Source organism: Sturnira hondurensis, unplaced genomic scaffold, assembly GCF_014824575.4.
Source record: "Sturnira hondurensis isolate 20B ecotype Veracruz unplaced genomic scaffold, ASM1482457v3 Scaffold0007401, whole genome shotgun sequence".
In the NCBI taxonomy this organism is placed as follows: domain Eukaryota; kingdom Metazoa; phylum Chordata; class Mammalia; order Chiroptera; family Phyllostomidae; genus Sturnira; species Sturnira hondurensis.
The window spans coordinates 7,698,383-7,710,564 of record NW_028080032.1 but is presented as its reverse complement, the minus strand read 5'-3'; the positions used below and the strand labels follow the sequence as shown (position 1 = coordinate 7,710,564).

Sequence of the window (12,182 nt, the reverse complement as noted above, 5' to 3'; positions counted from 1 at the left end):
ATTAACATCAAAAACTTTCGTAAGTCAAAGGATACCACCAAGAAAATAAAAAGATAGAAAAATTTTGCAAATCAAATATCTGATAAAGGACTTGGATTCAGAATATATCAAGAACTCTTCCAATTCAATAAAAAAGAAAAACCAATTTAAAACTGGGCAAAGGACTTGAATAGACATTTCTCCAAAGAAGATAAACAAATGGCCAAGTGAAAAAATTCTTGATATCATTATATTAAGAAAATGCAAATCTGAACTCCAAGGAGATACCATTCTATACTAAAACAGCTAAAATAAAAAAGACACAATAACATGTACTGGTGAAGATGTGGAGAAAACAGAACATTCATACATTGCTGGAGGAACGTAAATGGTGCAGTAGCTATGGAAAATAGTTTGTAGCTCCTCAAAAAGTTAATGTACACTTACCATATGATCCAGCAATTCTACCCCTAGGTATATATCCAAGAAAACAGGAAACATATGACCACATGAAAACTGGCACACAAATGTTCATAGCAATATAATGTATAATAGCCAAAGGGTGTACACAATTTAAATGTCCATCAACTGATGAATGGATAAATGAGATGTGGTATACCCACACAATGGAATATTACTTCGCTATGAAAAGGAATTAAGTGCTAATACCTGCTCAAGATTGGATGAAAGCTGAAAACATTATGCTAGGTGAAAGAAGCCAGACGGCAGAGACCATTTATTACATGATTCCATTTATATGAAATGTCCAGAATAGGCAAATCCACAGAAACAGAAAGGAGACGAATAATTGCCAAGGGGTGGGAGGACAAAGAAATGGTGAATGACTTTAAAAGAGAGAACTTTTTATATGTGGATTACATTGCAATGAAGCTATTATATTTTTAAAAAGCAATATATATACATACATACTATAAAATATCACATGGTTTCCCCATCATCCAACACTTGTCCCCAAAGGTGTGGCCATTTCCCAGAATAAACCACTATTAACAGTTTGGTCCGTATACTTCTAGATATTTCCTGTACATATACAAATAAACATTTTAAAAACACACATTGTTTTGGTAATTTGCTTTCCTCACTTCATAAAATATTGTGGACACTTCCCCATGAAAGTACATAAAAATCTACTGTTTTTTTAAAAATGCCTGGAATAGTATTCCATTATATGGATATCCCCAAATTTAACTGGTCTCTAATTAGCATTTGGATTATTTCTAGTTCTTGAATATTATAAAGTGTTATTTTGACCACTGCAGAGCACATCAGTCGTATTTTGGACTGTCTGGTACCTACCAAACACCTTTCCCAGGCTTGAACTTAGGAAGCCTAACCCTCTTATAAATGGCAGAAAACAGCTTTCCCAGACTTCCTTGCAGCCTGGTGCAGGTATGTGACCGCAGTTCTACCAACCGGACGTACCCCGGACTCCCACTGGCAGCCAGCAGGGTTGGGGAAGGAACGCATGTCAGGCAGACCCTGGTTTCCAGTGAAGGAAGTGGTACCTGTACAAGGTGTGAGTGTTGTTTCTGCCTCTGACTGAGATTTTCAACACCCCAGTGACTCTCATCTTTCCTTCCGGGGCTCTAACAGTTCATTTTTGGCTGCTTATGTTTGCTGAACTCCTTTTATCCTCCATTTTTTTCTATGTAATAGCTTTATTGAGGTATAACTTGCATATCATGAAATTCACTTGTTTTTAAGAGTGAAATTCAACGGCTTTTAAAGTAAATTTACAGAGCTGTGCTACCAGCACCACAACTGTCTTAGAACATTCCCATCACTCCAAGAAGATCCCTCCTGCCATCCCCTAGACCTTTCACGTCTTCTCCTTGAGCCCTTTCCATCCCACTTGTTGGCTCCTCGTCTCAGTTTTTTTGACAAGTGCAGAAGAGTACGTCACTGGGCTGCTTTCTGAAATGTAGCCTCCATTTGTTGTTTCCTTATTACTGTCTTGTCCTACCTTTTTTTTATGGTAGTAGTCTCATCCCATGTTAGACCTCCTTCTACTTTTATTCATCTTTTCAAAAAAACTGAGCAAAAGACAGCACGAATGGTAGAAAGCGTCACATGTAAGCGTCAACACGGCAGCCCGGAGCACAGTCGTAACACTGTGTCTACCTAACCTGAGACAGAAGGAAACATGCCCCTTGGCTTTTCTACTGGAGAGAAGAACCTAGGTCATGGCTAGAGAGAATGGTGAAGACGTATCCTGGGATCGGTCAAGGTGATTAGGGACATAACTTGTGATGTAATTTCTATGAGAAACTTAAAGATACCAACTTGGGACTCAATTGGAAGGGAGCTTTTACAGATGAAGGTCTAAGGGTAGACTGATCAGTAACCAGGAAATAATAATAATAATAATAATAATACAGACTAGCTGGAAAGACCACATGATCACAGACACAGGAGAGACCCCACTAGCTGCAGGGAGAGGAAGCTGAACAGCTCTGTGAGCAGACAATTCCATGCTTACAACTGTCCCCACGGAGGAACGCTTCCATGGTAAATACAGGTACTTCCAGACACCTCTGCAACAGTGTAAACTATAAAACCCACTCAAAAAGCAATTTGGGAAAGTGAATAAAAAGTAGTAAAACTTCTATACATGTAGTTAGTGTATGGTAAGTGTCACTTCAAGGAATCTATTCTAAGGAAATAATGTGAAATTTGAGAAGTTTATAGGGATAAAGATGTTCCCACAGCATTATTTATAATAGTGAAAAGTTGGAGACATCCTATGTAACCAATAGTGGAGAAATGGTTAGGACAGTTATGTTCATCCACACATAAGGCTATATAATTCATCAAAATGTAATTAATTGCCAGTGTGATACAAGAACATGTATGTTAACATACATATTTCTACATTAACCTAAGAAAATGCATATAAAATTATATGTACATCACACCTGTAAAAAAGCATGCACATAAGGAAATCAGAAAAGAATTCACAAAAATTATAATAGTTACATTGAGTTAGTGAGATTATAGATGAATTATTACCCAATTTTCTTTGCCGTTGTTATATTATTCCAAAAGAAAAAGAAAAAAACGCCCCCATGTTAGTAGTTAGAATGAGCATCCCTTACTGAGGTAGGATGGCTTTAAGACGGCTTTACCATATGAAAAAATATCTGTGAGATAACCCAAGGCCTAGGCACACAGGCCTCTCCTCTGCAGTAAAGACAAAAGGAAAGGCCAGCGCAGGCATTTCTTTCCGGGAGACGCTGTTTCAAGCTCCAAGCCTTAGGCCAACAGCTCTCCAGTACACAAAACTGGCAGAGGCTGCCCGTCCAAAGGAGTCTACTGAGAAGCTGGTACCAACCAAAACAACAACTGAACACTTACTGTGCTTAAGGTGAAGTGATGGGTTCCAAAAGATGAACATGCAAAAACATGTGTCCCCTTCCAGTGGGTGGGAGAAAAATCGCGTTCTGTACACCAGCCCCACCACGTCCCGTGGGATGGAGGTGGCCCCAGCACGTACCTGTGCTCCATGTAGCAGCTCAGGGGCTCCACGCACACTGTGATGGCACCGATGGTGAAGGAGGATTTGACATTTGAGTCGGGGTGGGTCTGCAGGGCCTGGACAACATCGATAACATCTGTGTAGCTGTGGTGGGAGAAAGGGAATGGTTAGTTTACTGACTGGGGCTGGAGAGCCCGGCAGGGGAAGAGGAGAAGGCTGAGTGGCTGAGCGAGCCAGGGCGGAGGGAAAACCGCAATGAGGAGTGGTGCTGGGTTCTCGGGGTCATCCGATGTCAGGATTTACAGCCACTGGGGTCCAGTGTTTCTGCATCCCTGAGTCCCATCAGTCTTCAGAACTGTGCAAGAGTGGGCAGAGGCAGAACTCCTCAACCCTCAGGGTACAGTAAGCCTATATAGGTGACTCTGGGGCTCAGAGAGGGGGACTCGGTGTCCTTAGGCCTGTTTTCTGATGAAGTTAGGAGCTCCTGCTCCTATTTTCCTTAAAGTAGGTTTTTCCTCTCCTTCCACCTCACAGAACATGTGAGCAAGAGAGAAAAGGGGATCCTAGGGCACCTCTCCAGGCCAGCAGACATGTTAAATACCCTTGCATTGTATCTCCTGACTGGAACTCCCTCCACACTCCAGATGTCCAGGGACAATTTGGTATTTCACGTTAATGTGTTCACGACCCAGCTCCCCCACACCTGCTCCTCCCCAGGCCTTGTCCTCTCGGCAGAGGAGACTCCACCCCTTTAGCCACTAGGTCGTAAGATTTGCCTGGGGTCATCTATCTTTTCTCAACCCTCGAAACAGAACCAGAAAGAGATCACTGCTCACACTCCCATACTACTGCTGGGTCCAAACTGCTCCCATCTCTTGCCCAAATCAGCGCCATAGCTGCTTCAATGGCCTCCCCAGTTCTGTCCTCGCCTCTCCCCAGACTGTTTTCAACACAGAGGCCAGAGGGATGGGACTCATCCAACTGTGCTAAGCCTCTGAGTGGGGGGCTTCCATCCCACTCCGTGTGAAAGCCAAAGCACGTACGGTGGCCCAGCAGCCCTCGAAGATCTGCCCCCACACTGCAGAAACGAGCTGGCTCTCCCACTACGCCTTTCCTTACCCGACCCAGCCCAGCGGCTCTGGCCTCCTGGCTCTTCTGCAAACATTCCACGCATACTTCCTCCGGGCACTCTCTGTCCCCTCTCCTGTGATGCTCTTCTCACTCAGATGTCTGCAAGGCTTACTCTCTCACTCCCTTATGAAGAAGGTGTCCCCTGACTTCATACAGCCTATGCAATACAGCAAGCCCCCCTCTGGTCCAACCTGCCCCTGCCCCAATTCTTCTCCAAAGCACTGACGTCAGCTACATACTCTGTATTTTCTCATTTATTTGTTTACAGTCTGTGTCTGCAGTTGAAATGAAGTCAGTCGAGTGTTGTAATTTACAGTGCCGGAGGCAGGCTAAATGAATGAACTGGACGCACACCCCCTGTAGATACACAGCCACTCGAAGAGACAGCATGTGCTTTTCACCTTGTGAGAACATTTTCCCAACTGACCCAGCCTATGGACCAAAAGGTCAGTTTCTGTAGAGGGAAGGGCCTGGGTCCCAGGGAGGCCAATCATGGTAGGTCCCTAAGAGGATAAGTACAGCCTGCCTGAGCCACTTCCCAAGTCACTACCCACCACTCACCTGTAAATCGGCCCTTGGCTCTACCCCAGATCACAGTGTTAGTGCCCCCAGCCGCAGCAGGTCTGCCGTGGTCCCTACAAACCAGCAGCGCTTTAGTAAAGAGCAGGGAGTGCTGCGTTCTAGAGTTCCCCAACGAGGGCCTGGCAGTCGGACAACCTTCAGAGAGAGCCCTCTGCCCACAGGTTTTCCTTGAAGGCTTCTCCCCATGCCTGGGCAGGTGTGTGTACTACCACACGGGGCTCTTCCCACTGGTTCTGTGGTGTCTGGGTGGGCCTGGATGCCAGGAGAGCCCCCTACATCGCCTGGACTGCAGTCCTTTAAGCACGCGTGGTAAGCAGGACTGATGCGTGCACGCTGCCCTCCAATCTTTTTGTGGTCAGGTTCAGTAGATTTAACTCTCATGGTTAAGTGTCCCAGCCTTGCTCCTCAGTGTTACCTTTTCCCTCATTCTATTAAAAAAAAACAAACACAGAAAAGGAAGTGCTTGGAGCCTTCTCCCCACCATGTTTGGTATGAGCCTACAGAGGCTCTCTCTCTCTTTTAAAATAAACATGAAGCAATTCTATCTTTTTAAAAAAGACTTTATTTATTTATTTTAAGAGAGAGGGGAAAGGAGAGCAGGAGAGAAACATCAACGTTTGTTGCCCCTCATGCACCCCCTACTGGGGACCTGGTCTGCAAACCAGCCAGCTGCCCTGACTGGGAATCTAACGGGCAACTCTTTGTTTCACAGTCCGGCGCTCAATCCACTGAGCCACACCAGCCAGGGCTCTTATTTTTAGGATAAAGAACTGAAAAAAGACTTACAAGCCAGTCCTGCAGATTTTGGTCATTCTAATACAACAGGTTCGCCCTTAGGAAGGGTGCCTGTGGAATTCCCAGGTTTGCAGAGCATTCCATTAATCTTCACTTATTTTAATACAAAAGGTTAGAGTGAAAACTCACCCCAGGCTCCTTGGTGAGGCCGATGCATCTGGTGCATCTACAAGATGCATCTACGCACTGCAGCCAAGAGCCACTGTGGCAAGAGAGGAGGCTCTAAGTGTCATTTACTCTACTTATTGAGAGGGTCTTGCTAGACCCTGCCTCCCTGTCCGGCCCCTGCCCTATAGTAATCATCCTGGGCGTGGCCTCCAAATAGGAGGAGGAGGCAGCCCGCAACACAGAAGGAAGCAGGTCATTCCAGGTGCCAGGCTGCATCCAGCCACTGTGGCTAAACGGCCCGAATGCATGATGAAGGCAAAAAACTGGTTCTTCATGTTGGCCTCTTTCTTCTCAGTACTCTCTTTATTAAAGACAAAACCAAACCAAAACAAAACAAAACCAAAACAAAAGCCCAGTAGGACTTGAACTTTCTTTCCTCTGAAATAATAGATATTCCATTCAAGTGTCCTTTGGGCTCTGTTGTGTGTTTGCAATTTAAGCCTACAATTTGGGAACATTAATTAATTAATGTGCTAAATTAATTCCATTTTTGTTTTGAGAGAGGTGCTTCGTTTTAAATGCAGACAATTTAAAGAATAATTTTACAACCCTACAAAAAGTATAAACACATTCCTTAGAGTTATTTTTTTAATTTTTATATATTTATTTTTAGAGAGAGAGAAGAAGGGAGGGAGAAAGGGAGAGAAACATCAATGTGTGGTTGCCTCTCACGCGGCCCTCATTGAGGCACTTGGCCTGCAACCCAGGCATGTGCCCTGACTGGGAATCAAACCGCGGTTGTTTGGTTCGCAGGCCTGTGCTCAAACCACTGAGCTACACCAGCCAGGGGTAGTTATTTTTTTTAAATTAAGATTTCTTGCCCTGGATGGTGTGGCTCAGTGGATTGAGTGCAGGCCTGCGAACCAAACAACCGCGGTTTGAATCCCAGTCAGGGCACATGCCTGGGTTGCAGGCCAGTTCCCAGCAGGGGACGCACTAGAGGCAACTATACACTGGTATTTCTCTCCCCCTCTCCTTCCCTTCTCCTCTAAAGATAAATAAATAAAATATTTTAAAAAAAGATTTCTCCAGTTTGACTTATTTGTGTTATATACTTTCAGTTCCATATAACTACACCTACCTCTGTCCTGCGCCCCACCTCCCATATCTGGCAGCCACTGTTCTGTCCCCCATTAAAAGACCTCATCATTTTGGAATACATTACTTTTTATAGCAGTGACTAATACGTCAGCTCCACCTGACGTCCAAGCTCAACCGCTGCCCCCACCGCGGCAGTGAGTCCAGGTTCTCTGAAGTGACACCAGGCCACTCCAGGGGCAAAGAAAACTTCCCTAACCTCAGGCTTCCCCCAAACAGTCCTATAAATGAAGATTAAAGTAACATTAAGTAATAAATTCTCAGTTTGAGAAGCTTCTGGGGTCACCCTTCACCAGCAATCTCAATTCTGGGCTCGCGGGTCCAGCCCTGAGGAGACAGACATTCAAAACGGAGGCTGCTCCCTGCTGATCCCAAGTGAAGGGGCCCAGCCTGGAAGGCCAGTGTCTTAGCGAGAGCCATGCATTTAGCTGATACCCTGGCTCGAGTCCGCTGGAAGTCTGAGGTCCTCAGAATCCCGGGACTGTGACTGGGCGAAGTCTCAGTCTGAGAGCACGAGTGGCCTGGCCATACTGTCACTGTCGTGCCGAGCAGCTGGGACAGCTGACACTTTTGCAGACTTGTACAATCAGAGACGAGGAGTCTGTGGTGTTCTCTGAAGTGACAGAAGACGAAAATGACCTATGCTATAGGATATTAAACCACCAAATTTGACTCCAAGTCCACCCCCCACCCCCCACCCCCCAACTCTCAACTCTGACAGGGGCCAATTTGTTCTTTTGACCATTTGAAGCGATGGGGAAAAAACAGAAGAGAACGAACAGTTACAAACTTGAGCTCTTGCTCTGTGGCTTCCAACCTCAGTCCGCAAGTGGGACAAGGGGCTGACAGAGGAAAAGCCCAGGGCAGGGGAGAGAACAAGGCCTGGTGGGGGGCACAGCCCTGCCCGCTTCCTGCCTCCGGACCACCGATCTGCCTTTCCTCTAGTCTCACCATCACACCTGGGAGCCCAAACAGGCTTTGCATCTGGGCCTATTCTTTACTGGAAACAATCAGCCAACTGCAAATACTCATTATTATGAGCACAAAATACAGTATAGCAGAAAAACACTTTGTGAGAAATGCCAAACGTCTTGATTACCGACCAAAATGACACCAGCGAAGAGTATATAGCCTGCTTTTCTGCCATGTTCTCTTCTGGCCCAAGGGGGTGATGGGGCTGCATGGAGCGCCGTCCTGGAAGGCCTTACAAGAGGTCAAGGACAACTCCTTGCAGCCAGGGTGCTTGCAGCAGCGGCACACAGTGTCAAACCCGGCCTCCCAGGGAACTCTTTGTTCAGCTGGGCTCTGCAAGCCCCTCACTGAGAGCCTCAGGAAGCCCTCCTGGACCAGCCGTCCTCAAGATATTGAGGACCGGAGATCAGAGCGTGGGGGCCATCTCGGCAGCTCCACAGGAGAGAGGACTGAAACAGATGATGCTCCCTTGCTTACGTGGTGAGGGAAGAGGTTAGGGACCACTGTTATAAGAATTATCAAAGAAACTTGCCCAAAACACCTCCTCCCTAATTCCCCACCTTTTGGGGATACTATGATGTTGAAGCCAAACTTAAAACTTATGTGTAAGCTGCACCAGCTACTCTAGGTCACAGGACGCCAACGGGAATCCTCGCTTATTGAAGGTCTCTGTGTAGCACAGACACTGCTCATACAGGTGTGGAGTCTGTTCTGTGTCCATCAGCCACACATTAAATAATGGTAGTGGTGCCCTGGCTGGTGTGGCTCAGTAGATTGAGTGCCAGCCTGTGAACAAAAGCATCGCCGGTTCGATTCCCAGTCAGGGCACATGCCTGGGTTGCAGGCCAGGTCCCCAGCGTTGGGTGCGTGGGAGACAACCACATATTGATGCTTCTCTTCCTCTCTTTCTTCTTCCCTTACCCTCTAAGAATAAATACAGTCTTTAAAAAAAACAAAACAAGACAGTAGTGGTAAGGCCTCCACGCTGCCCCACCATCCCCAGAAGACTTCCAGGGCTCACCCTTGTAACACCACCAGCAGTCTGGTCTTCTTGCGGAGATAGGCCGACTGGCGGGCAGAGCGGTTCCGCTGCGCTTCCAGGGCACTGGAAAGGTACCTCTGGAAGTGGGCAGCACGAAAACATTCAGAGCCATCCATGATCTGGCGGTACACCATCCACCTGGAAATGGCAAAGGTAATCTCAGTCTGGCGCCACCCGAAGGCCTGGCCCTGGATTCCCATGCGAGCAGACACTCTGCCTAGTGAAGCTGCCAGGAGAGCAGTGCTGGCACCACAGAGACAGGAAGAGGACACTGGCTGGGTGGGGAACCCCAAAAATTGAAACCACAACCCCTGGAGCTTTTGACAGGAAACTCCTTGCCACAGGGGTAAACGTGAACAGACTTCAGAGCTGAGAAAGACTCCTGACCAGGTAGCTCCTTCCTGAAGGCCATTTGGCACAGTGCTGACACACAGTAAAACGCTTGCTGAGTATATGAAATGGGCAGAGTGAAGGATCAGGAATGTTTACAGAACAAAACAAGGGAAATGAGGAAGAGACTGGTTAACTACCTAGTACTTGTAAAGGAGGTCCGGTAACAGCCTCGAATCTAAAACTTGTCTCCCCAGCTTCCACAACTTCCCTCCCAAATCCCCAAACCTCTGCATGGCTGCAGTCTTCTCAATCCCTCTACAGCCTGCTGAAGGATTCCTTACTTTGAGGTAGAATGACTAGAGACTAAACGCCCAGTTCAGTCAGCAAGGGTTGTTTAGCAACCTGCCCGCCAGGTGGAAGTGAGGGACAGACGACTCTCCCCATTTCACCTGAGCTGACACAGCCCAGCTGCACCTGAACTCACAGTCCTTCGTGGTCCGGGCAGGATCACACCCACCAGCTCCCAAGTTCTAACCACCCTGGTCCTGAGTCACCCTCCTGACCAGGCACACTCCCAGGCCCTTGCCTGTGCTCTCCCCAGATATCCGTGGGTTCACTCCCTCATTTCTTCTGGCCTTTGCTCAAGTAGCACCTTCTTAGTGATATCTCCCTCTGAACACCCAATGCAAAGCTGGAATCCTTGCTCCCACGCCCAACCTCTGAGCCCAGCACCCGCTACAGCCTTCTCGGCTTTGCTTTCTCCACAGCACTTTTCACTAGCTGACACAGTTTCCCTCGTCTGGTCAGCTGTCTTCCCACACTACAGTGCAAGCTCCGCAAGGGCACAGGTGTTCTGGCCTGTTCGTTCGGATGTGCCCCACACTTAGAACGGAGCCTGGCGCACAGGAAGTGCTCGGAAGAAATGTGTCAAAGGAATGGACTGATGTGGCTGCTTTACTGATACCGATTACACCAAAGGTCAGAACATGTCCAGGGTTCCCCAGTGCCCGGGCAGGCCCAGGAGCAGAATCCCTTTCCCTGAAGCAAAGGCGGCAGCCACACTAACCTGCCGTACTCCTTATGCAGACTGACCAGGAAAGCACAGAGCTCGCTAGCATGACATCCTGGGAGGCCAGTTACAATGCTGACGATGACCTACATGAAAGAAAAGCCATGTGGGTTTGGGATAGAACTGGGAGGCAGCATGCGTGAGAACAGACTTACAGAGCCAGGTTCTGTGAGTTTGAACTTCAGCACCAGCACTCACTGGCTGTGGGGTCTTGGGCTTAAAAACAGAACCTACCTTGCGAGGTAGGCGTGATGATGAACTGAGTTAATCTATGTAAAAATGCCTAGAACACTGTCTGGCACACAGCAAACACATTTAAGTTTTGTATTACTATTATAATCTCCATGAGCAGTCTGTGACTAGACCAACTAAAATACAACAAAAACACTAGGCAGAAAGGCAGTCTGGGGCAAAAAAGGCAGACTGGCAGTGACCTCCATGAAGGACACCAGGGACACCGGAGATACTTCCGTCTGGCTGCCTGCCTCCTCACCGCACTGCCCGACTCAGGAAACAGACTAGGGTAGGAAGTATTTCTGAGTCTTTTTTTTTTGAGGTTTTTGGTTTCGTTTAATATTACTTTGCCCTAATAAGAATGACTAGTGGGGAGAGGTCCTGCGTGCTGCGAGGAGAATACATTGCAGGATGTTGTGTATTAAAAACTGGCTTGGGACGCAGGAGCAGCTTCTTATGACTTGCCTCAGAGCGGGTTCCGCTCCTCTTGGCCGTGTTCAGACCCGCCTCTGGGGAGCGAACGTCCACAGGGAGGCGTTCTGTGAAATGCTTACACGCCAAAGTTGCCCAGCATGACAAGGAGCTGAATCCCCAGAAGCAGAGGCTGGTGGTGGCCTCTTGTCCTCTGAATTCTGATGCGGAGAAGAGGAGTCCGGCTGGATCATCCTAACCTTTCTACACAACCCTATGAAAACAGAGCCCTCTGCAGGCAGATACTGTAAAGTGACTTGAAGAAATTCACTGACGAGGGTCGAGCAGGGGAGGAAAGGAACCATGCAACTGCTGAAGGATATAGATAATAAATGACACAGCATGGCCTAAGTATGTGTTTTATCACAACCCACAAGACTCCCTGGGACAGGTCTGGTCACAAATAACTTAGACTAAAGCTCAGCCTGGTGGCACTCATCACCTGAGCTGGTCACATTAGCAGAGAAATGACCACAGATCCCTTCTCCTTCTGGAAACCAGAAGCTCTCCCGTCACTCCTCTGACCAGGCCCCTACTCTGTGTCCCTTTCTGCCTGGTGGGGAGTACTCCATGCAACTGCCTTTTCGTTCCTTCTCCCTCCATCCAAATTTCCCTACTTCGGTGCTTGTTCCTCAGCGCCCCAGCCTCAGCCTCTCACACCGAAGCACGTGCACTCACAGTCAGGCCCCCTCTTACTTTAGGGCCGGTCCTACTACACCTTTTCAACAAAACATAACAAGCAGGCACTTTCATTTTTAAACTCTTGCCGAAGGAGAACACGAGGCTTCTGGTTGCTTGGTGTTTCTATTTTC

At 47.5% G+C, this 12,182-nt stretch overlaps 1 protein-coding gene across 2 annotated transcripts in view; it reads right to left on the bottom strand.

Annotated features, from left to right (window-relative positions):
• Positions 1-12,182, bottom strand: part of DNAAF9 (dynein axonemal assembly factor 9) — a 125,877-nt gene that overhangs the window by 24,791 nt on the left and 88,904 nt on the right. For both annotated transcript variants that reach the window (XM_037051742.1, XM_037051743.1), the window contains exons 26-28: positions 10,663-10,751; positions 9,243-9,401; positions 3,494-3,619 (exon numbers count right to left, since the gene is read on the bottom strand). In XM_037051742.1, coding sequence (XP_036907637.1) covers positions 3,494-3,619; positions 9,243-9,401; positions 10,663-10,751 — 374 coding nt within the window. The remainder of the gene's footprint in view (positions 1-3,493; positions 3,620-9,242; positions 9,402-10,662; positions 10,752-12,182) is intronic.